The following is a 25,120-nucleotide window of genomic DNA, read 5'->3' on the forward strand; positions in this document are numbered from 1 at the left end:
AGAAAAGGTAATCCACCATGATAAGTGGGTTTCATACCAGGGATTCAGGGGTGGTTTAGCCTACACAAGTCAATAAATGTGATACACCACATAAACAGATTAAAAAAAAATCACATGATCATCTCAATAGATGGAGAAAAAACATTCAACAAAATCCAACATCGTTTTATGATTAAAGCTCCCAGCACAATAGACATACAAGGGATATACCTTAATGTAGTAAAAACCATCTATGACAGACCCACAGCCAACATAATACTGAATGGGGAAAAGTTGAAAGCATTCCTGCTGAGAACTGGAACAAGACAAGTATGCCCACTCTCACCACTCCTCTTCAACATAGTACTGGAAGTCCTAGCCAGAGCAATCAGACAAAAGAAAGAAATAAAGGGCATCCAAATCAACAAAGAAGAAGACAAACTGTCACTGTTTGCTGATGATATGATCATTTACCTTGAAAACCCTAAAGACTCCTCCAGAATACTCCTAGAACTGATAAAATAATTCAGCAAAGTTTCCAGATACAAGAATAATGTATGCAAATCAGTAGCTCTTCTATACACCAACCGTGGCCAGGTGGAGAACAAAATCATGAACTCAACTCATTTTACAATAGCTTCAGAAAAATATAATACTTAGGAATATACCCAACCAAGGAGTCAAAAGAGCTCTACAAGGAAAACTACAAAACACTGCTAAAGGAAATCATAGATGACACAAACAAATGGAAACACATCCCATGCTCATGGATGGGTAGAATCAATATTGTGAAAATGACCATACTGCCAAAAGCAGTCTACAAATTCAATGCAATCCCCATCAAATATCACCATCATTCTTCATATAATTAGGAAAAACAAATCTAAAATTCATATGGAACCAAAAAAGAGCCCACATAGCTAAAGCAAGACTAAGCAAAAAGAACCAATCTGGAGGCATCACACTATCTGATTTCAAACTATACTGTAAGGCCATGGTCACTGAAATAGCATGGTACTGGTATAAAAATAGGTATATAGACCAATGGAACAGAATAGAGAACCCAGAAATAAACCCAAATACTTACAGCCAACTGATCTTCGACAAAACAAATAAAAACATAAAGTGGGAAAAGGACATCCTTTTCAATGAATGGTGCTGGCATAATTGGCTAGCCATATATAGGAGAATGAAACTGGATCCTCATCTCTCACTTTATACAAAACTCAACTCAAGATGGATTAAAGACTTAAACCTAAGACCTGAAACTATAAACATTCTAGAAGATAACATTGGAAAAACCCTACTAGACATTGTCTTAGACAAGGATTTCATGACCAAGAACCCAAAAATAAATGCAATAAAAACAAAGATAAATAGTTGGTACCTAATTAAACTAAAGAACTTTTGCATGATAAAAGGAACGTCAGCAGAGTAAAAAGACAATCCACAGTGTGGGAGAAAATCTTCACAATCTATACATCTGACAAAGGACTAATATCCAGAATCTGCAATGAACTCAAATAAATCAGTAAGAAAAAAAATCTCATCAAAAAGTGGACTAAGGACATGAATGGAAAATTATCAAAAGAAGATATACGAATTGCCAATAAACATATTTAAAAAAACTCAACATCACTAATGATCAGGGAAATGCAAATCAAAACCACAATGTGATACCACCTTACTCCTGCAAGAATGGCCGTAATCAAAAAATTAAAAAAAACAAACAAACAGTAGATGTTGGCGTGAATAATAGACGTGGTGAACAGGGAACACTTCTACACTGCTGGTGGGAATGTAAACTAGAGCAGCCACTATGAAAAAGAGTGTGGAGATACCTTAAAGAACTAAAAGTAGAACTACTATTTGATCCAGCAATCCCACCACTGGGTATCTACCCAGAGGAAAAGAAGTCATTTGAAAAAGACACTTGCACATGCGTATTTGTAGCAGCACAATTCGCAATTGTAAAATCGTGGAGCCAATCCAAATGCCCAAATGAGTGGATAAAGAAACTGTGGTAGGTATATATATGATGGAATACTACTCAGCCACAAAAACGAATGAATTAACAGCATTTGCAGTGACCTGGTTGAGACTGAGACTATTACTGTAAGTGAAACAATGCAGGAATGGAAAACCAAACATTGTATGTTCTCACTGATATTTGGGAGCTAAGCTATGAGGATGCAAAGACATAAGAATGATACAACGGATTTTGGGGACTTGCAGGGAAGAATGTGAGGGGGGCAAGGGATAAAAGACTACAAATATGGTGCAGTGTTTACTGCTTTGGGTGCACCAAAATCTCACAAATCACCACTAAAGACTTACTCGTGTAACCAAATACCACCTATACCCCAATAACTTATGGAAAAAAAATTATAATGCAGTCACAAGTATTATCAGCAGAATCAACCAAGCTGAGGAAAGAATTTCAGAGGTGAAATACTGGTTCTCCAAAATAATTGAGTCAGACAAAAGTAAAGAAAAAAGAATAAAGACAAATGAACCAAACATCTGAGAAATATGGAATGATGTAAAGAGACCAAGTGTATGATTCATTGGCAAGCCTGAAAGAGAGGGAGAGAAAGCAAGCAACTTGGAAAACATATTGAGGATGTCATTGACAAGAATTTCTCCAACCTCTCTAGAGAAACTGACATTCAAATTTGGGAAATGCAGAGAACCTCTGTGAGATACTACACAAGATGATCATCCTCAAAATAAACAGTCATTAGATTCTCCTAGATACAAATGAAAGAAAAAGTGTCAAAGGCAGCTAAGAGAATGGGCAGGCAACCCACAAAGGGAACCCCATCAGCCTAAGGTGTATGTTTCAGCAGAAACTCTACATCAGAATATATTATGACCTATTTTCAGCATTATTAAAGAAAGCAAATTCCAATCAAGATTTTAATATCCAGCCAAAGTAAGCCTTAGAAGTGTAGGAGAAATAAGATCCCTTTCAGGCAAGCAAATACCATAGAAATTTGTAACCACCAGATCTGTCTTAAAAGAGGTCCTTAAGGGAGTGCTAAATATGGAAAGGAAAGACCATTACTGGCTACCACAAAAATATGCTTAACTACATAGACCACTGACACTATGAAGCAACCGCACAATCAAGTCTGTGTAATAACCAGCTAATATGATAATAGGATCAAATCCGCACGTATCAGTATTAACCTTCAGTGTAAATGGCTAAATGTTCCAATTAAAAAGCACAGGATGGCAAGTTGGATAAAGAAGCAAGACAAAAAAAAGAAAAGAAAATTTCAGCAATATCCCTGATGAATATTGTTGCAAAAACCCTCAATAAAATACTGGTAAATTGAATCCAGCAGCACATCAAAAAGCTTATCTACCACAATCATGTCCACTTCATCCCTGGGATACAAGGCTGGTTCAACATACACAGATCAATAAACGTAATCTGTCACATAAACAAAACCAATGAAGAAAACCACACGATTATCTCAATAGATGTAGAAAAGGCCTTGGATAAAATTCAACACCCCCTCATGTTATAAAACACTCAATAAACTAGGTATTGATGGAACATGTCTCAAAAAAAAAGAGCTATTTATGACAAGCCTGTAACCAATATCATACTGAATGGACAAAAGCTGGAAGCATTCCCTTTGAAAACCCACACAAGACAAGGATGCCCTCTCTCACCATTCCTATTCAACATAGTATTGGAAGTTCTGGCCAGAGAAATCGGGCAAGAGTAAGAAATAAAGGGTATGCAAATAGAAAGAGAGGAAGTCAAATTGTCTCTGTTTTCTGATGACATGATTGTATATTTAGAAAACCCCATCGTTTCAGCCCAAAAGACTCCATAAGCTGATAAGCAACTTCAGCAAAGTCTCAGGTTACAAAATCAATGTGCAGAAAATCACAAGGATTCCTACACACCCATTGCAGACAAACAGAAAGTCAAGTCACGAGTGAACTGCAATTCACAATTGCTACAAAGGGAATAAAATACGTTGGAATCCAACTTACAAAGGATGTTAAGGACCTCTTCAAGGAGAACTACAAACCACTGCTCAAGGAAATAAGAGAGGACACAAACAAATGGAAAAACATTCCATGCTCTTGGATAGGAAGAATCAATTTTGTGAAAATGGCCATATTGCCCAAAGTAATTTATAGATTTAATGCCATCCCTATCAAGCTACCATTGACTTTCTTCACAGAATTAGAAAAAACGACTTTAAATTTCATATGGAACCAAAAAGAGACCATATAGCCAAGACAATCCTAAGCAAAAAGAAGAAAGCTGGAAGCATCACACTACCTGACTTCAAACTATACTACAATGCTACAGTAACCAAAACAGCATGGTACTGGTACCAAAACAGATCTACAGACCAATAGAACAGAACAGAGGCCTCAGAAATAACACCACACACCTGCAACCATCTGATCTTCAACAAACCTGACAAAAACAAGTAATGGCAAAAGGACTCCCTGTTTAATAAGTGGTGTTGGGAAAACTGGCTAGCCATATGCAGAAAACTGAAACTGGACCCCTTCCTTACACTGTATACAAAAATTAGCTCAAGAAGGATTAAAGACTTAAATGTTAGACCTAAAACCGTAAAAACCCTAGAAGAAAACCTAGGCAATACTATTCAGGACATAGGCATGGGCAAAGACTTCATGACAAAAACACCAAAAGCAATTGCAACAAAAGCCGAAATTGACAAATAAGATCTAATTAAACTAAGGCACTTCTTCACAGCAAAAGAAACTATCGTCAGAGTGAACAGGCAACTTACAGAATCAGAGAAAAATTTTGCAACCTACCCATCTGACAAAGGTCTAATATCCAGAATCTACAAGAAACTTAAAGAAATTTACAGGAAAAAAATGAACAACCTCATCAAAAAGTGGGCAAAGGATATGAACAGACACTTCTCAAAAGAAGACATTTATGCAGCCAACAAACATGAAAAAAAGCTCATTATCACTGGTCATTAGAGAAATGCAAATCAAAACCACAATGAGATACCATCTCATGCCAGTTAGAATGGCGATCATTGAAAAGTCAGGAAACAACAGATGCTGGAGAGGATGTGGAGAAATAGGAACACTTTTACACTCTTGGTGGGAGTGTAAATTAATTCACAATTAATTACAATTAATTCAGTGTAATTAATTGTGAAAGACAGTGTGGCGATTCCTCAAGGATCTAGAACTGGAGATATTTTTTATTATACTTTAAGTTTTGGGGTACATGTGCAGAATGTGGGGGTTTGTTACATAGGTATACATGTGCCATGGTGTTTTGCTGCACCCATCAACCTGTCATCTATGTTTTAAGCCCTGCATGCATTAGGTATTTCTCCTAATGCTATCCCTCCCTACCCCACCATCCCCCGACAGGCCCAAATGTCATTTGATCCAGCAATCCCGTTACTGGGTATACACCCAAAAGATTATAAATTATTCTACTATAAAGACACATGCACATGTATGTTTATTGCAGCACTATTTACAATAGCAAAGACTTGGGACCCACCCAAATGCCCATCAATGATAGACTGGAAAAAGAAAATGTGGCACATATATACCATGGAATACTATGCAGCCATAAAAAAGAATGAGTTTATGTCCTTTGTAGGGACATGGATGGAGTTGGAAACCATCATTTTCAGCAAACTAACACAGAAAACCAAACACCACATTTTCTCACTCATAAGTGGGAGTTGAACAATGAGAACACATGAACACAGGGAGGGGAACATCACACACTGGGACCTGTCAGGGAGTGGGGGCGTGGGGGGGGGCAAGGAGAGAGAGCATTAGGAGAAATACCTAATGCATGCGAGGCTTAAAACATAGATGACAGGTTAATGGGTGCAGCAAACCACCATGGCACATTTATACCTATATAACAAACCCCCACGTTCTGCACATGTACCTCGGAACTTAAAGTATAATAAAAAAGTAATTTTATTTATAATAGTTGCAAATAAGGCCAGGCATGGTGGCTCATTCCTGTAATCCCAGCACTTTGGGAGGCTGAGTTGGGCAGATCACCTGAGGTCAGGAGTTCAAGACTAGCCTGGCCAAAATGACAAAACCCCATCTCTACTAAAAATACAAAAATTAGCTGGGTGTAGTGGCATGTGCCTGTATTCCCAGCTACTTTGGAGGCTGAGGTAAGAGAACTACTTGAACTCGGGAGGCGGAGGTTGCAGTGAGCCGAGATTGCACCACAGCACTCCAGCCTTAGGGACAGAGACTTTGTCACACACACACACACACACACACACACACACACACACACACACACACACACACACAGAGTTGCAAATAAAATAAAATACCTAGAAATAAACTTAATCAAAGAAGTGAAAGATCCCTACAATGAAACTATAAAACATTAGTGCAAGAATGGAAGAGGACACAAATGGAAATATACTTTACATTTATAGATTGGAAGAATAAATATTGTTAAAATGTCCATACCACCCAAAGCAATCTAGAAATTCAGTGTAATCTCTATCAAAATACCAATGACGTTCTTCACGGAAATAGGAAAAATAATTCTAAAATTTATGTGGAACCACACGAGACCCAGAATAGACAAAGTTATCCTGAACAGAAAGAACAAAACTGGAAGAGTCGCATTACCTGACTCAGTATGCTACTGGCATAAAAGCAACAACATAGATCAATAGAACAGAAGAGAGAATTCAGAAATAAAGTTATATATGCACAGTGAACTCACTTTTAACAAAGGTGCCAAGAACATACACTGGGGAAAGGAGAGTGTCTTCAATAAATGGTGCTGAGGAAATTGGATACCCATATGGAGAATAATAAAATTAGACCCTCATCTCTCACCATATGCAAAAATAAAAAATGTATTAAATACTTAAATCTAAGACCTATAATTATGAAACTACTAAAAAAAAATTGGGGAAACCATCTAGGACATTTTGAAAGATTTCTGGGCAAAGATTTCTCAAGTAATACCCTAAGCACAAGCAACCAAAGCAAAAGTGGACAAATGGGATCCACATCTAGTTAAAAAGCTTCTGCACCACAAAGGAAACAATCAACAAAGTGAAGAGACAAACCACAGAATGAGAGAAAATATTTGCAAACTCTCCATCTGATAAGGGATTAATAACTAAACTATGTAAGTAGGTTAGACAACTCAATAGAAAAAAAATCTAATAATCCAATTAAAATATGGGCAAAAGATCTGAACAGGCATTTCTCAAAAGAAGACATACAAATGACAAACAGGTATATGAAAAGGTGCTTACCATCATTGATCATCAGATGCAAATGAAATGCAAATCAAAAATACAACAAGAAATCATCTGAGTTAAAATAGCTTTTATCCTAAAGCAGGAAATAACAAAAGGCAAGGATGTAGAGAAAAGGGAACAGTAGTATGCTGTTGGTGGGTGTGTAAGGGCAAGAGATCTGAATAGGCGTTTGTCAAAAGAAGACATACAAATGGCAAACAAGTATATGAAAAGGTGCTTACTATCATTGTTCATCTTAGAAATGCAAATCAAAAATATAAGGAGATATCATCTCACTGAGTTAAAATAGCTTTTATCCAAAAGCAGGAAATAACAAACAAAAGGCAAGGATATAGAGAAAAGGGAACAGTAGTACACTCTTGGTGGGATTGTAAATTACAGCTACTGTGGAGAACAGCATGAAAGTTTTTCAAAAAACTAAAAATAGAGCTACTACATGATCCAGCAATCCACTTCTAGGTAGATACCCAAAATAAAGTAAGTCAGTATATTGAAGAGATATCTGCACTCCAATGTTTATTGCAGCAGTATTCACAGTAGCCAAATTTGGAAGCAACCTAAGTGTCCATTAAGAGATGAATGGATAAAGAAAATGTACCTACACACAATGGAGTTATAGAAAAGAATGAGATCCTGTCATTTGCAGCAACATGGATGGAACTGGAGGACATCATATTAAGTAAAGTAAGTCAGGCAGAGAAAGATAATCTTCACGTGTTCTCATTCATTTGTGAGATCTAAAAATTAAAACAATTGAACTCATGGAGATAGAAAGTAGAATGATGGTTACCAGAGGCTGGGAAGGGTAATGGAAGGTAGAGGGTAAGTGGAGATGGTTAATGGGCACAAAAATATAGTTAAATACAGTGAATAAGATTTAGTATTTGGTAGCACAATAGGGCAACTGCAGTCAACAGTAATTTATTGTGCATTTGAAAATAAGTAAAATAGTATAATTGGATTGCATGTAACACAAATGATGAATGCTTGAGGTGATGGATACCTGATTATTTTGATATGATTATCATACATTGTATGCCTATATCAAAATATCTCATGTATCCCATAAATATATGTATACCTACTATGTACCCACAAAATTTTTTTTTTTTTTTTTTGAGACGGAGTCTCGCTCTGTCGCCCAGGCTGGAGTGCAGTGGCCGGATCTCAGCTCACTGCAAGCTCCGCCTCCCAGGTTTATGCCATTCTCCTGCCTCAGCCTCCCGAGTAGCTGGGACTACAGGCGCCCGCCACCTCGCCCGGCTAGTTTTTTTTTTTGGTATTTTTTAGTAGAGATGGGGTTTCACCGTGTTAGCCAGGATGGTCTCGATCTCCTGACCTCGTGATCCGCCCGTCTCGGCCTCCCAAAGTGCTGGGATTACAGGCGTGAGCCACCGCGCCCGGCCGTACCCACAAAATTTTAAAAAAAATTTTCCCAAAGAAAAACTTAGAAACGTAGTTATCTTGCAGAAAAATTGTTGATTTATATGTGAGAGAATTGGTCGACCAAGTTAAGGAAAAAGGTAAAAAAACAAATTTTATAAAGGAAGGAGAGAGGACAGAGAAAACTTGATGTTCCAAGTGAATCTTGTTGGCATCTTTTTGTGTAAACTGATTTTCTCTCAAAGAACAAAAAGGAGTGTCTGGTAATTTTATCCTTGAGTGGGCAGGGATATGAAAGAAAAGTTTCAGTTGTTTATGGGTTCTTCAGAAAACTTGAGAATTTAGGTGTCTAAACGTCTGGCTAAAACTATTTTAAGGTCTGTGTGTCCTTCTATCAGTACCTCTCCCATAGTTAGACTAGGTCTGCACTGTTTTCTTATTATATATTTTTTTCTTAGCCTGTTAGTTATGCCTGGCTCCTTTAGACAGGAGCTACAGGAGGTAGCCGCATAAGCTGGTTGTGAGACTGGGGGCAAGGTGGCAAAGTATATCAGAGAAATGGACAAAGGCATTGTCTCTGTGTATGTCTGTGGAAGTTCAATGAGGCCTGAAGGTATGGAATCTTATGGAGTTTGCAGCTTTTTAGGGGCATTTGGGGAAGCACTTCAAGCAGGAAAGCATGACACTGGTGGGAAGGAAATACCATCTTCAAGTGGCTTGTGGAGAACAAATATACACATATTGTTTGAGGCTAACTAGAAAAATGAGTTTGTTTGTTGCTTTTCATTCAGTCCCTGCACCTATTGGGTATTATTGTAACTCTGACAATTTTACTTTATCTTGGTTTACTGAAGTGTAAGTTCAATAAAGGCAGCTTTTTGGAAGTGCTTTTATAAAACCACGAAACGTAGATTTGGAGACTTGAGATCTAAGTGCTACTTTGGTGTGGATTATTTGCGTAATAGATTCATCTGCAAAATGTGACCACTGCCCTACATATCACTTCTAGTGTGATATTATGGGAATGAAAATTTGGGTATGATTCTTACAGAAGCATATTCCTTCTAATGGTAGAACTTCATTCATATTTTTACTATTCTTTTTTCAGCCTTTTCATCTACTTGCTTAAATTATAAAGATACAAATATTTTCCTTCCAGGCCAGGAGGGCACTTCTTTTTAATTCTTTTTCCTTTGTCAGGATATATCAGCACAACTTCTCTGCTCCAACTAGTCTCCATTGCAAAGCATCTTCTAATGTCTTTGGAAGAAGGATCTGTGGTCAATAATTTCTGTTTCCTGATCTTCCTTTGACATGGCTTGATCACCACCTAAGTTGATAATTCCATATTAATAATAGTGATTCTCATGATTGAACAAAGTGTGTTTTTTTTTTTTTTTTTTTTTTTTTCCTGAATGTGATTGTGGGACAGTGATTATGTTGGAGAAAAATATAGGCCTTGGTTAAATTTTGTCTTTCATTATTTATTACTTGTTATTTTGAATGTACTGTATCTGCTCTATGTTCATATAGCTTTCCAGCGATATAGAAGACATCTAATTCTGGCCATGGGGAAGTATGTAATTTGGGTTTATGACAAATAAGCATACAAGAGACAAACAGTATTAAATGATCAATAGTTTATTTTTAATTTAAATGCAGTTTACTAAAATACTAATTATGTCCAAGATTATTTATTTGAATACAGAGTAATAGAATTCCAATAGAAGGATAATAGAGAAAGATGTGCTAGCCCTGATGTTGATACAGCCACTTTGGTATACAGAATTGTTTTATATTTTTGGCTCCTTCGATATTTCTGGAAAAGATTAATTCAGAAATTCAGAGAGTATCTAAAACTTAAACTTTCAAAAACATAAAACATTACTTGAACCCCAATCTCCTGAAATACTCCTAGTTTTCTTTCTTTTTCTTCTTCTTCTTTTTTTTTTTTTTTTTTTTTTTTTTGAGATGGAGTCTTGCTCTGAAGCCCAGGCTGGAGTGCAGTGGCGTGATCTCCACTCACTGCAAGCTCTGCCACCCGAGTTCATGCCATTCTCCTGCCTCAGCCTCCCGAATAGCTGGGACTACAGGCACCTGCCACCATGCCTGGCTAATTTTTTGTATTTTTAGTAGAGATGGGGTTTCACTGTGCTGGCCAGGATGGTCTTGATCTGACCTCGTGATCTGCCTGCCTCGGCCTCCCAAAGTGCTGGGATTACAGGTGTGAGCCTCCGCACCCGGCCAAATACTCCTAGTTTTGTAAAGATAGCTCTCCATGATATTGATTTCTTCTATTTAATATTTCTGAAATATAGAGCTTAAAGATCACTACACAATAAAAATAAACTACCACCAAACTAATGAAATACTGTAGCATATTTTAAACAGATTGACAGGAAAAGATAACTTCCCTGAAAGTATTACGAAGTTTCTTGATTGAAAGTGATCTTGTTTCATTCTTCTATTTGTGGATTAATTCCTTTGCCATTAATTTCTTACTCATAGTAATAGTATCTCTGTGACTGACTAAATCCCAGTTGTTTTGATATATCACTAGAATGGCTATATAAACCTGGTTGCCTATTAACATATCTTGCATAATACCTTGGATGATCTTCACCAAATGCACTTGCTTTTCGGATATCAGATCTTTCCTTGAAAACAACAGGATTGGAATTGTAACTAACACTTCCATGCTGAGAGTGTCTAAACCTGGATTCACCATAATCATAATCTGCACTACCATAGCTGCCATGTCTCCAGACTAAACCTGATTGACCTCTTTCCCTTTCAGTGCCCTCAGAGTGATAATTATAAGAACTAGAACTGTGAGGACTGCCACGTGACTGTATTCCGGAATGATATGCAGAATCTTGTGAAAGACTACCAAAGTGACCATGTTCTTTACTGGTAGTAGTGTCTGAATATACAGAGGAAGATTGAACATGATTGCCTGTATCGTGATGATAGGATCGGGGGTGTCTGGATACATCTCTTGACTGCTCCCGAACAGCTCCATGAGGATTTCTGGAAGCGGACTCAGACTGCCTCTCAGAGTCTTCTGAGTGTCCCTCACTGGCACTGTCCTGGTTAACACTGGATCCCCGAAGTGTGCTTCTCCTGGACCCCGCTGATTGTCCCTGGCCGGAATGTGAGTGTCTAAAGCTGTCGGCCTGAGTGGAAGCCTCGTGGAGACGTGACCCTGAGTGCCTGTATCCATCTCCTGATTGTTCCTCGTGACGTGTTTGTCTGCTTGCACTTCTTGATCCTGACTGCCCACGGGAGGCATCAGACCTTCCCTGGGAGGTGGTGTGGCTGTGATGGGACCCTGAGTGTCCAGAGCTGTCTACCGATTGCTCATGGTGGGATCCCTGCCTTCCTCCTATGCTTGACCCTGAGTGTCCATGAATTGTGTCCTGACCCTCATGGGACACTGAGTGCCTGGAGCTGTCTCGTGCCTGCTCATTGCGGGACCCTTGTCTTCCACCAGTGCTGGGCCCAGTCCGTCCATGGGTGGACTCAGACTGTTCATGAGTGCTCACCTGGTAGACGAAAGACCCTGAACGTCCAGACCTTTCCCCTGACCGGCCACGTGCAGACTCTTGGTGGCTGTGCCGATGGGGTCCAGCCTGTCCGTGGCCTGACACTGACTGTGTGTCTGAGTGTTCTGAATGTCCCTCACTGTCACTGAAGTGACTACCGCTTGGTCCCTGGTGTCCACGTTCACTGACTGCAGATGAAGCTTGTCCACGCCCAATGCCTGAGTGTCTGGAGCTCTCCGCTGACTGCTGGTGGCGGGATCCGTGTCTTTCTCCGGGACTTGATCTCGTCTGCTCATGGGATGATGCAGCCTGTCCATGAGAGGAAGTCTCCACGTGATGAGTTCCTGATTGTCTGGAGCTGTCTGCAGAGTGCCCGTGACCGGCTCCGTCTTCGTGATGGGATCCGGGGTATCTGGACCCATGTCTTGACTGCTCCCGAACAGATCCATGATGGTTTCTGGAAGCAGACTCAGACTGCCTCTCAGAGTCTTCTGAGTGTCCCTCACTGTCACTGTCCTGGCTAACACTGGATCCGCGGCGCGTGCTTGTCCTGAACCCCGCTGATTGTCCCTGGCCGGACTGTGCGTGTCTGGAGCTGTCGGCCCGATTGGAAGCCTCATGGTGACGTGACCCTGAGTGCCTGGATCCATCTCCTGATTGTTCCTCGTGACGTGTTTGTCTGCTTGCACTTCTGGCTCCTGACTCCCCACGGGAGGCATCAGACCTTCCCTGGGAGGTGGTGTGGCTGTGATGGGACCCTGAGTGTCCAGAGCTGTCTACCGATTGCTCATGGTGGGATCCCTGTCTTCCTCCTCTGCTTGACCCGTGGTGTCCATGAATTGTGTCCTGACCCTCATGGGACACTGAGTGCCTGGAGCTGTCTCGTGCCTGCTCATTGCGGGACCCTTGTCTTCCACCAGTGCTGGGCCCAGTCCGTCCATGGGTGGACTCAGACTGTTCATGAGTGCTCACCTGGTAGACGAAAGACCCTGAACGTCCAGACCTTTCCCCTGACCGGCCACGTGCAGACTCTTGGTGGCTGTGCGGATGGCGCCCAGCCTGTCCCTGGCCTGACACTGACTGTGTGTCTGAGTGTTCTGAATGTCCCTCACTGTCACTGAAGTGACTACCGCTTGGTCCCTGGTGTCCACGGTCACTGACTGCAGAAGAAGCTTGTCCACGTCCAGTTCCTGAGTGTCTGGAGCTGTCTGCTGACTGCTGGTGGTGGGATCCATGTCTTTCTCCTGGACTTGATCTCGTCTGCTCATGGGATGATGCAGCCTGTCCATGAGAGGAAGTCTCCACGTGATGAGTTCCTGATTGTCTGGAGCTGTCTCCAGAGTACCTGTGACCGACTTTGTCTTGGTGATGGGACCCGGAGTGTCTAGAGCCATGTCTTGACTGCTCCCGAACAGATCCATGATGGTTTCTGGAAGCAGACTCAGACTGCCTCTCAGAGTCTTCTGAGTGTCCCTCACTGTCACTGTCCTGGCTAACACTGGATCCCCGGCGTGTGCTTGTCCTGAAACCTGCTGATTGTCCCTGGCTGGACTGTGCATGTCTAGAGCTGTCGGCTCGATTGGAAGACTCGTGGTGACGTGACCCTGAGTGCCTGGATCCATCTCCTGATTGTTCCTCGTGACGTGTTTGTCTGCTTGCACTTCTGGCTCCTGACTCCCCACGGGAGGCATCAGACCTTCCCTGGGAGGTGGTGTGGCTGTGATGGGACCCTGAGTGTCCAGAGCTGTCTACCAGTTGCTCATGATGGGATCCTTGTCTTCTTCCTCTGCTTGACCCGTGGTGTCCATGAACAGTGTCCTGAACCTCATGGGATGCTGAGTGCCTGGAGCTGTCTCGTGCCTGCTCATTGCGGGATCCTTGTGTTCCTGCACTGCTGGGTCCAGTCCGTCCATGGGTGGACTCAGACTGTTCGTGAGTGCTCACCTGGTAGAGAAAAGACCCTGAACGTCCAGACCTTTCCCCTGACCGGCCACGTGCAGACTCTTGGTGGCTGTGCGGATGGGGTCCAGCCTGTCCGTGGCCTGACACTGACTGTGTGTCTGAGTGTTCTGAATGTCCCTCACTGTCACTGAACTGACTACCGCTTGGTCCCTGGTGTCCACGTTCACTGACTGCAGATGAAGCTTGTCCACGCCCAATGCCTGAGTGTCTGGAGCTCTCCGCTGACTGCTGGTGGCGGGATCCGTGTCTTTCTCCTGGACTGGATCGTGCCTGTTCATGGGATGACACAGCCTGTCCACGAGAGGAAGTCTCTGTGTGACGAGTGCCTGATTGTCTGGAGCTGTCTGCAGAGTGCCCGTGACCGGCTCTGTCTTCGTGATGGGATCCGGGGTGTCTGGACCCATGTCTTGACTGCTCCCGAACAGATCCATGATGGTTTCTGGAAGCAGACTCAGACTGCCTCTCAGAGTCTTCTGAGTGTCCCTCACTGTCACTGTCCTGGCTAACACTGGATCCGCGGCGCGTGCTTGTCCTGAACCCCGCTGATTGTCCCTGGCCAGACTGTGCGTGTCTGGAGCTGTCGGCCCGATTGGAAGCCTCATGGTGACGTGACCCTGAGTGCCTGGATCCATCTCCTGATTGTTCCTCGTGACGTGTTTGTCTGCTTGCACTTCTGGCTCCTGACTCCCCACGGGAGGCATCAGACCTTCCCTGGGAGGTGGTGTGGCTGTGATGGGACCCTGAGTGTCCAGAGCTGTCTACCGATTGCTCAGGGTGGGATCCCTGTCTTCCTCCTCTGCTTGACCCGTGGTGTCCATGAATGGTGTCCTGAACCTCATGGGATGCTGAGTGCCTGGAGCTGTCTCGTGCCTGCTCATTGCGGGATCCTTGTCTTCCTGCACTGCTGGGTCCAGTCCGTCCATGGGTGGACTCAGACTGTTCGTGAGTGCTCACCTGGTAGAGGAAAGACCCTGAACGTCCAGACCTTTCCCCTGACCGGCCACGTGCAGACTCTTGGTGGCTGTGCGGATGGGGTCCAGCCTGTCCGTGGCCTGACACTGACTGTGTGTCTGAGTGTTCTGAATGTCCCTCACTGTCACTGAACTGACTACCGCTTGGTTCCTGGTGTCCACGGTCGCTGACTGCAGATGAAGCTTGTCCACGCCCAATGCCTGAGTGTCTGGAGCTCTCCGCTGACTGCTGGTGGCGGGATCCGTGTCTTTCTCCTGGACTGGATCGTGCCTGTTCATGGGATGACACAGCCTGTCCACGAGAGGAAGTCTCTGTGTGACGAGTGCCTGATTGTCTGGAGCTGTCTGCAGAGTGCCCGTGACCGGCTCTGTCTTCGTGATGGGATCCGGGGTGTCTGGACCCATGTCTTGACTGCTGCTCCCGAACAGATCCATGATGGTTTCTGGAAGCAGACTCAGACTGCCTCTCAGAGTCTTCTGAGTGTCCCTCACTGTCACTGTCCTGGCTAACACTGGATCCGCGGCGCGTGCTTGTCCTGAACCCCGCTGATTGTCCCTGGCCGGACTGTGCGTGTCTGGAGCTGTCGGCCCGATTGGAAGCCTCATGGTGACGTGACCCTGAGTGCCTGGATCCATCTCCTGATTGTTCCTCGTGACGTGTTTGTCTGCTTGCACTTCTGGCTCCTGACTCCCCACGGGAGGCATCAGACCTTCCCTGGGAGGTGGTGTGGCTGTGATGGGACCCTGAGTGTCCAGAGCTGTCTACCGATTGCTCATGGTGGGATCCCTGTCTTCCTCCTCTGCTTGACCCGTGGCGTCCATGAATGGTGTCCTGAACCTCATGGGATGCTGAGTGCCTGGAGCTGTCTCGTGCCTGCTCATTGCGGGATCCTTGTCTTCCTGCACTGCTGGGTCCAGTCCGTCCATGGGTGGACTCAGACTGTTCGTGAGTGCTCACCTGGTAGAGGAAAGACCCTGAACGTCCAGACCTTTCCCCTGACCGGCCACGTGCAGACTCTTGGTGGCTGTGCCGATGGGGTCCAGCCTGTCCGTGGCCTGACACTGACTGTGTGTCTGAGTGTTCTGAATGTCCCTCACTGTCACTGAACTGACTACCGCTTGGTCCCTGGTGTCCACGGTCGCTGACTGCAGATGAAGCTTGTCCACGCCCAATGCCTGAGTGTCTGGAGCTCTCCGCTGACTGCTGGTGGCGGGATCCGTGTCTTTCTCCTGGACTGGATCGTGCCTGTTCATGGGATGACACAGCCTGTCCACGAGAGGAAGTCTCTGTGTGACGAGTGCCTGATTGTCTGGAGCTGTCTGCAGAGTGCCCGTGACCGGCTCTGTCTTCGTGATGGGATCCGGGGTGTCTGGACCCATGTCTTGACTGCTCCCGAACAGATCCATGATGGTTTCTGGAAGCAGACTCAGACTGCCTCTCAGAGTCTTCTGAGTGTCCCTCACTGTCACTGTCCTGGCTAACACTGGATCCGCGGCGCGTGCTTGTCCTGAACCCCGCTGATTGTCCCTGGCCGGACTGTGCGTGTCTGGAGCTGTCGGCCCGATTGGAAGCCTCATGGTGACGTGACCCTGAGTGCCTGGATCCATCTCCTGATTGTTCCTCGTGACGTGTTTGTCTGCTTGCACTTCTGGCTCCTGACTCCCCACGGGAGGCATCAGACCTTCCCTGGGAGGTGGTGTGGCTGTGATGGGACCGTGAGTGTCCAGAGCTGTCTACCGATTGCTCATGGTGGGATCCCTGTCTTCCTCCTATGCTTGACCCTGAGTGTCCATGAATTGTGTCCTGACCCTCATGGGACACTGAGTGCCTGGAGCTGTCTCGTGCCTGCTCATTGCGGGACCCTTGTCTTCCACCAGTGCTGGGCCCAGTCCGTCCATGGGTGGACTCAGACTGTTCATGAGTGCTCACCTGGTAGACGAAAGACCCTGAACGTCCAGACCTTTCCCCTGACCGGCCACGTGCAGACTCTTGGTGGCTGTGCGGATGGCGCCCAGCCTGTCCCTGGCCTGACACTGACTGTGTGTCTGAGTCTTCTGAATGTCCCTCACTGTCACTGAAGTGACTACCGCTTGGTCCCTGGTGTCCACGGTCACTGACTGCAGAAGAAGCTTGTCCACGTCCAGTTCCTGAGTGTCTGGAGCTGTCTGCTGACTGCTGGTGGTGGGATCCATGTCTTTCTCCTGGACTTGATCTCGTCTGCTCATGGGATGATGCAGCCTGTCCATGAGAGGAAGTCTCCACGTGATGAGTTCCTGATTGTCTGGAGCTGTCTGCAGAGTGCCCGTGACCGGCTCTGTCTTCGTGATGGGATCCGGGGTATCTGGACCCATGTCTTGACTGCTCCCGAACAGATCCATGATGGTTTCTGGAAGCAGACTCAGACTGCCTCTCAGAGTCTTCTGAGTGTCCCTCACTGTCACTGTCCTGGCTAACACTGGATCCGCGGCGCGTGCTTGTCCTGAACCCCGCTGATTGTCCCTGGCCGGACTGTGCGTGTCTGGAGCTGTCGGCCCGATTGGAAGCCTCATGGTGACGTGACCCTGAGTGCCTGGATCCATCTCCTGATTGTTCCTCGTGACGTGTTTGTCTGCTTGCACTTCTGGCTCCTGACTCCCCACGGGAGGCATCAGACCTTCCCTGGGAGGTGGTGTGGCTGTGATGGGACCCTGAGTGTCCAGAGCTGTCTACCGATTGCTCATGGTGGGATCCCTGTCTTCCTCCTATGCTTGACCCTGAGTGTCCATGAATTGTGTCCTGACCCTCATGGGACACTGAGTGCCTGGAGCTGTCTCGTGCCTGCTCATTGCGGGACCCTTGTCTTCCACCAGTGCTGGGCCCAGTCCGTCCATGGGTGGACTCAGACTGTTCATGAGTGCTCACCTGGTAGACGAAAGACCCTGAACGTCCAGACCTTTCCCCTGACCGGCCACGTGCAGACTCTTGGTGGCTGTGCGGATGGCGCCCAGCCTGTCCCTGGCCTGACACTGACTGTGTGTCTGAGTCTTCTGAATGTCCCTCACTGTCACTGAAGTGACTACCGCTTGGTCCCTGGTGTCCACGGTCACTGACTGCAGAAGAAGCTTGTCCACGTCCAGTTCCTGAGTGTCTGGAGCTGTCTGCTGACTGCTGGTGGTGGGATCCATGTCTTTCTCCTGGACTTGATCTCGTCTGCTCATGGGATGATGCAGCCTGTCCATGAGAGGAAGTCTCCACGTGATGAGTTCCTGATTGTCTGGAGCTGTCTGCAGAGTGCCCGTGACCGGCTCTGTCTTCGTGATGGGATCCGGGGTATCTGGACCCATGTCTTGACTGCTCCCGAACAGATCCATGATGGTTTCTGGAAGCAGACTCAGACTGCCTCTCAGAGTCTTCTGAGTGTCCCTCACTGTCACTGTCCTGGCTAACACTGGATCTGCGGCGCGTGCTTGTCCTGAACCCCGCTGATTGTCCCTGGCCGGACTGTGCGTGTCTGGAGCTGTCGGCCCGATTGGAAGCCTCATGGTGACGTGACCCTGAGTGCCTGGATCCATCTCCTGATTGTTCCTCGTGACGTGTTTGTCTGCTTGCACTTCTGGCTCCTGACTCCCCACGGGAGGCATCAGACCTTCCCTGGGAGGTGGTGTGGCTGTGATGGGACCCTGAGTGTCCAGAGCTGTCTACCGATTGCTCATGGTGGGATCCCTGTCTTCCTCCTCTGCTTGACCCGTGGTGTCCATGAATTGTGTCCTGACCCTCATGGGACACTGAGTGCCTGGAGCTGTCTCGTGCCTGCTCATTGCGGGACCCTTGTCTTCCACCAGTGCTGGGCCCAGTCCGTCCATGGGTGGACTCAGACTGTTCATGAGTGCTCACCTGGTAGACGAAAGACCCTGAACGTCCAGACCTTTCCCCCTGACCGGCCACGTGCAGACTCTTGGTGGCTGTGCGGATGGCGCCCAGCCTGTCCCTGGCCTGACACTGACTGTGTGTCTGAGTCTTCTGAATGTCCCTCACTGTCACTGAAGTGACTACCGCTTGGTCCCTGGTGTCCACGGTCGCTGACTGCAGAAGAAGCTTGTCCACGTCCAGTTCCTGAGTGTCTGGAGCTGTCTGCTGACTGCTGGTGGTGGGATCCATGTCTTTCTCCTGGACTTGATCTCGTCTGCTCATGGGATGATGCAGCCTGTCCATGAGAGGAAGTCTCCACGTGATGAGTTCCTGATTGTCTGGAGCTGTCTGCAGAGTGCCCGTGACCGGCTCCGTCTTCGTGATGGGATCCGGGGTATCTGGACCCATGTCTTGACTGCTCCCGAACAGATCCATGATGGTTTCTGGAAGCAGACTCAGACTGCCTCTCAGAGTCTTCTGAGTGTCCCTCACTGTCACTGTCCTGGCTAACACTGGATCCGCGGCGCGTGCTTGTCCTGAACCCCGCTGATTGTCCCTGGCCTGACTGTGCGTGTCTGGAGCTGTCGGCCCGATTGGAAGCCTCATGGTGACGTGACCCTGAGTGCCTGGATCCATCTCCTGATTGTTCCTCGTGACGTGTTTGTCTGCTTGCACTTCTGGCTCCTGACTCCCCACGGGAGGCATCAGACCTTCCCTGGGAGGTGGTGTGGCTGTGATGGGACCCTGAGTGTCCAGAGCTGTCTACCGATTGCTCATGGTGGGATCCCTGTCTTCCTCCTCTGCTTGACCCGTGGTGTCCATGAATTGTGTCCTGACCCTCATGGGACACTGAGTGCCTGGAGCTGTCTCGTGCCTGCTCATTGCGGGACCCTTGTCTTCCACCAGTGCTGGGCCCAGTCCGTCCATGGGTGGACTCAGACTGTTCATGAGTGCTCACCTGGTAGACGAAAGACCCTGAACGTCCAGACCTTTCCCCTGACCGGCCACGTGCAGACTCTTGGTGGCTGTGCGGATGGCGCCCAGCCTGTCCCTGGCCTGACACTGACTGTGTGTCTGAGTGTTCTGAATGTCCCTCACTGTCACTGAACTGACTACCGCTTGGTCCCTGGTGTCCACGTTCACTGACTGCAGAAGAAGCTTGTCCACGTCCAGTTCCTGAGTGTCTGGAGCTGTCTGCTGACTGCTGGTGGTGGGATCCATGTCTTTCTCCTGGACTTGATCTCGTCTGCTCATGGGATGATGCAGCCTGTCCATGAGAGGAAGTCTCCACGTGATGAGTTCCTGATTGTCTGGAGCTGTCTGCAGAGTGCCCGTGACCGGCTCTGTCTTCGTGATGGGATCCGGGGTATCTGGACCCATGTCTTGACTGCTCCCGAACAGATCCATGATGGTTTCTGGAAGCAGACTCAGACTGCCTCTCAGAGTCTTCTGAGTGTCCCTCACTGTCACTGTCCTGGCTAACACTGGATCCGCGGCGCGTGCTTGTCCTGAAACCCCGCTGATTGTCCCTGGCCGGACTGTGCATGTCTGGAGCTGTCGGCCCGATTGGAAGCCTCATGGTGACGTGACCCTGAGTGCCTGGATCCATCTCCTGATTGTTCCTCGTGACGTGTTTGTCTGCTTGCACTTCTGGCTCCTGACTCCCCACGGGAGGCATCAGACCTTCCCTGGGAGGTGGTGTGGCTGTGATGGGACCCTGAGTGTCCAGAGCTGTCTACCGATTGCTCATGGTGGGATCCCTGTCTTCCTCCTCTGCTTGACCCGTGGTGTCCATGAATTGTGTCCTGACCCTCATGGGACACTGAGTGCCTGGAGCTGTCTCGTGCCTGCTCATTGCGGGACCCTTGTCTTCCACCAGTGCTGGGCCCAGTCCGTCCATGGGTGGACTCAGACTGTTCATGAGTGCTCACCTGGTAGACGAAAGACCCTGAACGTCCAGACCTTTCCCCTGACCGGCCACGTGCAGACTCTTGGTGGCTGTGCGGATGGCGCCCAGCCTGTCCCTGGCCTGACACTGACTGTGTGTCTGAGTGTTCTGAATGTCCCTCACTGTCACTGAAGTGACTACCGCTTGGTCCCTGGTGTCCACGGTCACTGACTGCAGAAGAAGCTTGTCCACGTCCAGTTCCTGAGTGTCTGGAGCTGTCTGCTGACTGCTGGTGGTGGGATCCATGTCTTTCTCCTGGACTTGATCTCGTCTGCTCATGGGATGATGCAGCCTGTCCATGAGAGGAAGTCTCCACGTGATGAGTTCCTGATTGTCTGGAGCTGTCTCCAGAGTACCTGTGACCGACTTTGTCTTGGTGATGGGACCCGGAGTGTCTAGAGCCATGTCTTGACTGCTCCCGAACAGATCCATGATGGTTTCTGGAAGCAGACTCAGACTGCCTCTCAGAGTCTTCTGAGTGTCCCTCACTGTCACTGTCCTGGCTAACACTGGATCCCCGGCGTGTGCTTGTCCTGAAACCTGCTGATTGTCCCTGGCTGGACTGTGCATGTCTAGAGCTGTCGGCTCGATTGGAAGACTCGTGGTGACGTGACCCTGAGTGCCTGGATCCATCTCCTGATTGTTCCTCGTGACGTGTTTGTCTGCTTGCACTTCTGGCTCCTGACTCCCCACGGGAGGCATCAGACCTTCCCTGGGAGGTGGTGTGGCTGTGATGGGACCCTGAGTGTCCAGAGCTGTCTACCAGTTGCTCATGATGGGATCCTTGTCTTCTTCCTCTGCTTGACCCGTGGTGTCCATGAACAGTGTCCTGAACCTCATGGGATGCTGAGTGCCTGGAGCTGTCTCGTGCCTGCTCATTGCGGGATCCTTGTGTTCCTGCACTGCTGGGCCCAGTCCGTCCATGGGTGGACTCAGACTGTTCGTGAGTGCTCACCTGGTAGAGAAAAGACCCTGAACGTCCAGACCTTTCCCCTGACCGGCCACGTGCAGACTCTTGGTGGCTGTGCGGATGGGGTCCAGCCTGTCCGTGGCCTGACACTGACTGTGTGTCTGAGTGTTCTGAATGTCCCTCACTGTCACTGAACTGACTACCGCTTGGTCCCTGGTGTCCACGTTCACTGACTGCAGATGAAGCTTGTCCACGCCCAATGCCTGAGTGTCTGGAGCTCTCCGCTGACTGCTGGTGGCGGGATCCGTGTCTTTCTCCTGGACTGGATCGTGCCTGTTCATGGGATGACACAGCCTGTCCACGAGAGGAAGTCTCTGTGTGACGAGTGCCTGATTGTCTGGAGCTGTCTGCAGAGTGCCCGTGACCGGCTCTGTCTTCGTGATGGGATCCGGGGTGTCTGGACCCATGTCTTGACTGCTCCCGAACAGATCCATGATGGTTTCTGGAAGCAGACTCAGACTGCCTCTCAGAGTCTTCTGAGTGTCCCTCACTGTCACTGTCCTGGCTAACACTGGATCCGCGGCGCGTGCTTGTCCTGAACCCCGCTGATTGTCCCTGGCCGGACTGTGCGTGTCTGGAGCTGTCGGCCCGATTGGAAGCCTCATGGTGACGTGACCCTGAGTGCCTGGATCCATCTCCTGATTGTTCCTCGTGGCGTGTTTGTCTGCTTGCACTTCTGGCTCCTGACTCCCCACGGGAGGCATCAGACCTTCCCTGGGAGGTGGTGTGGCTGTGATGGGACCCTGAGTGTCCAGAGCTGTCTACCGATTGCTCATGGTGGGATCCCTGTCTTCCTCCTCTGCTTGACCCGTGGTGTCCATGAATGGTGTCCTGAACCTCATGGGATGCTGAGTGCCTGGAGCTGTCTCGTGCCTGCTCATTGCGGGATCCTTGTCTTCCTGCACTGCTGGGTCCAGTCCGTCCATGGGTGGACTCAGACTGTTCGTGAGTGCTCACCTGGTAGAGGAAAGACCCTGAACGTCCAGACCTTTCCCCTGACCGGCCACGTGCAGACTCTTGGTGGCTGTGCGGATGGCGCCCAGCCTGTCCGTGGCCTGACACTGACTGTGTGTCTGAGTGTTCTGAATGTCCCTTACTGTCACTGAACTGACTACCGCTTGGTCCCTGGTGTCCACGGTCGCTGACTGCAGATGAAGCTTGTCCACGCCCAATGCCTGAGTGTCTGGAGCTCTCCGCTGACTGCTGGTGGCGGGATCCGTGTCTTTCTCCTGGACTGGATCGTGCCTGTTCATGGGATGACACAGCCTGTCCACGAGAGGAAGTCTCTGTGTGACGAGTGCCTGATTGTCTGGAGCTGTCTGCAGAGTGCCCGTGACCGGCTCTGTCTTCGTGATGGGATCCGGGGTGTCTGGACCCATGTCTTGACTGCTCCCGAACAGATCCATGATGGTTTCTGGAAGCAGACTCAGACTGCCTCTCAGAGTCTTCTGAGTGTCCCTCACTGTCACTGTCCTGGCTAACACTGGATCTCTGGCGCGTTCTTCTTCTGGGCTCTACCAATGGTATCTGGCTTGTATTTGCATTTGGTGACCTGTTCACTCGAAGTGAGGATTTGTCATGAGGTGACCTTGATGTCTCATATCTTCTGTTTTCTTCCAACATATTTTCAGTGGTGTCATCAACTTCATCCTGGATGGCGTGATATATGGCAATATGGCCTGATTCTGTCCATTTTTCATCCATTCTTCCTGCATTTTCATAATCAAATTGTCCGTCCTCTTTTTCTTCTTTCTTTTCTGGTCTTTCACTTATCCTCTTCCCCTCGTGTTCTAATCTAGTTATTTCAGTCTTGTTTTTCTCTTTTTTACTTGACTTATGATGGTTTTGTCCATATTCTTCTTCTTCATATGTAGGTGAATATCCTTTTCTTTCCTTTTTTTCAAAACTAGATTCATGCCTCTTTCCCCCTCTTTCTCTTGGGCTCTTGGACCTTCCCGTATTCCCTTTTCTATTGTTTCTTCTTTCCAGACTTAACGGTCTCTTTCTCTTTTCTTTGTTTTCTTCCTCTTTATTATCTTCATGTTTATCATGATGACTGTGCTTTCTGTGCTTGTGTCCTGCTATTGGTAAATTCTGTTTTCTCGTAGACTCATAGTATGCTTGCGCCAACTTGAATACCATCAGAAGAAACTCAGTGAAGTCAATTTTCTTATTGTGGTCTATATCCAGGTGATCCATGAATACCTCAACCGTATCTGGGTCATCTGGATTCTGTACAGAGGGAAGTCACAGAGGGAGACTGCATCAGAGAGAATCACATTATCAGCCAATTAATTCAAAGTTAATTTAGGCACTATGATCTTTGAGTATCAAATAGTGGGACAAAATCTTTTTGTTTTTTTAAGACTTTTTCATCTCATCCTCGCTCAGGTGTTATATGTGAACAAAGATGTAAAGACTAGTAAGGTGTCAACATATGATGGGGTAGGTGACCCTTTTTCTTATTTTAAAAGTCAGAAGTATATATAATTCATTGCTTAATTTTATTTAATAAATACCCCCTTATAATGTTGATGTTTGGCAGAATGTTATAAATACCAAATACTAAGAACTAATTTACATTAATTTTTAAATATTTATATATTTTTTTCTCTGAGTGTGTCTGTGTGTTTATAATGTACATCCAGGTATAGGGGAAGAAAATAAAATCTATCTCTTTTGAGACAAGATTAACTCTGTTCCTATTTTAAATGAAATAGTTTACAAAGAGCTCAAAATAACCCTTGGTTAGATTATTGATGAGAAACACAAATGCTGTATCATTCGGTCTTGTCAGAGACTCTTACCTTCAGGATTGGCCGAAACTCCTTTTCCAGAAGTTCCTTCAGCTCTTTTTTGCTCAATGTGTCAGTGTTTTTATCTTTTTTTGAATATTGCTTGAAAAGATTAATTATGGCAAAGATGTTTTCCAGGAGAGTAGACATCTTTTGGCAATAAATGTGAACCTAGAAAGAAGAAATGAAAATGTACTTTTTTTGTACGTCTTTTTTTCTAGGTTATATTAATTATTACAATCATTTTCCACATTTTAAACCTACATTTTCCTCTACGTAATCCATCTTTAAGAATGGAAGATGGCCATGAGAAACTTTTCTCTACCATCTACGTAAAGAAAATGAATAGAGTTTTACTTACTTAAATAAAATTGCCC

General features: G+C 46.6%; 1 protein-coding gene across 1 annotated transcript; it reads right to left on the minus strand.

The window, feature by feature from the left end:
• Positions 1-11,129: 11,129 nt before the first annotated feature.
• On the minus strand, positions 11,130-24,919 carry FLG (filaggrin). The gene is given in 5 exon segments (XM_050756615.1): positions 11,130-13,180; positions 14,153-19,054; positions 19,056-20,546; positions 20,548-24,180; positions 24,756-24,919. Coding segments are annotated over 5 exon segments (12,183 nt in total). The 5' UTR covers positions 24,894-24,919; the 3' UTR covers positions 11,130-11,161.
• Positions 24,920-25,120: the final 201 nt, after the last annotated feature.

The sequence above is a fragment of the Macaca thibetana genome, chromosome 1, assembly GCF_024542745.1.
Source record: "Macaca thibetana thibetana isolate TM-01 chromosome 1, ASM2454274v1, whole genome shotgun sequence".
NCBI lineage: Eukaryota > Metazoa > Chordata > Mammalia > Primates > Cercopithecidae > Macaca > Macaca thibetana.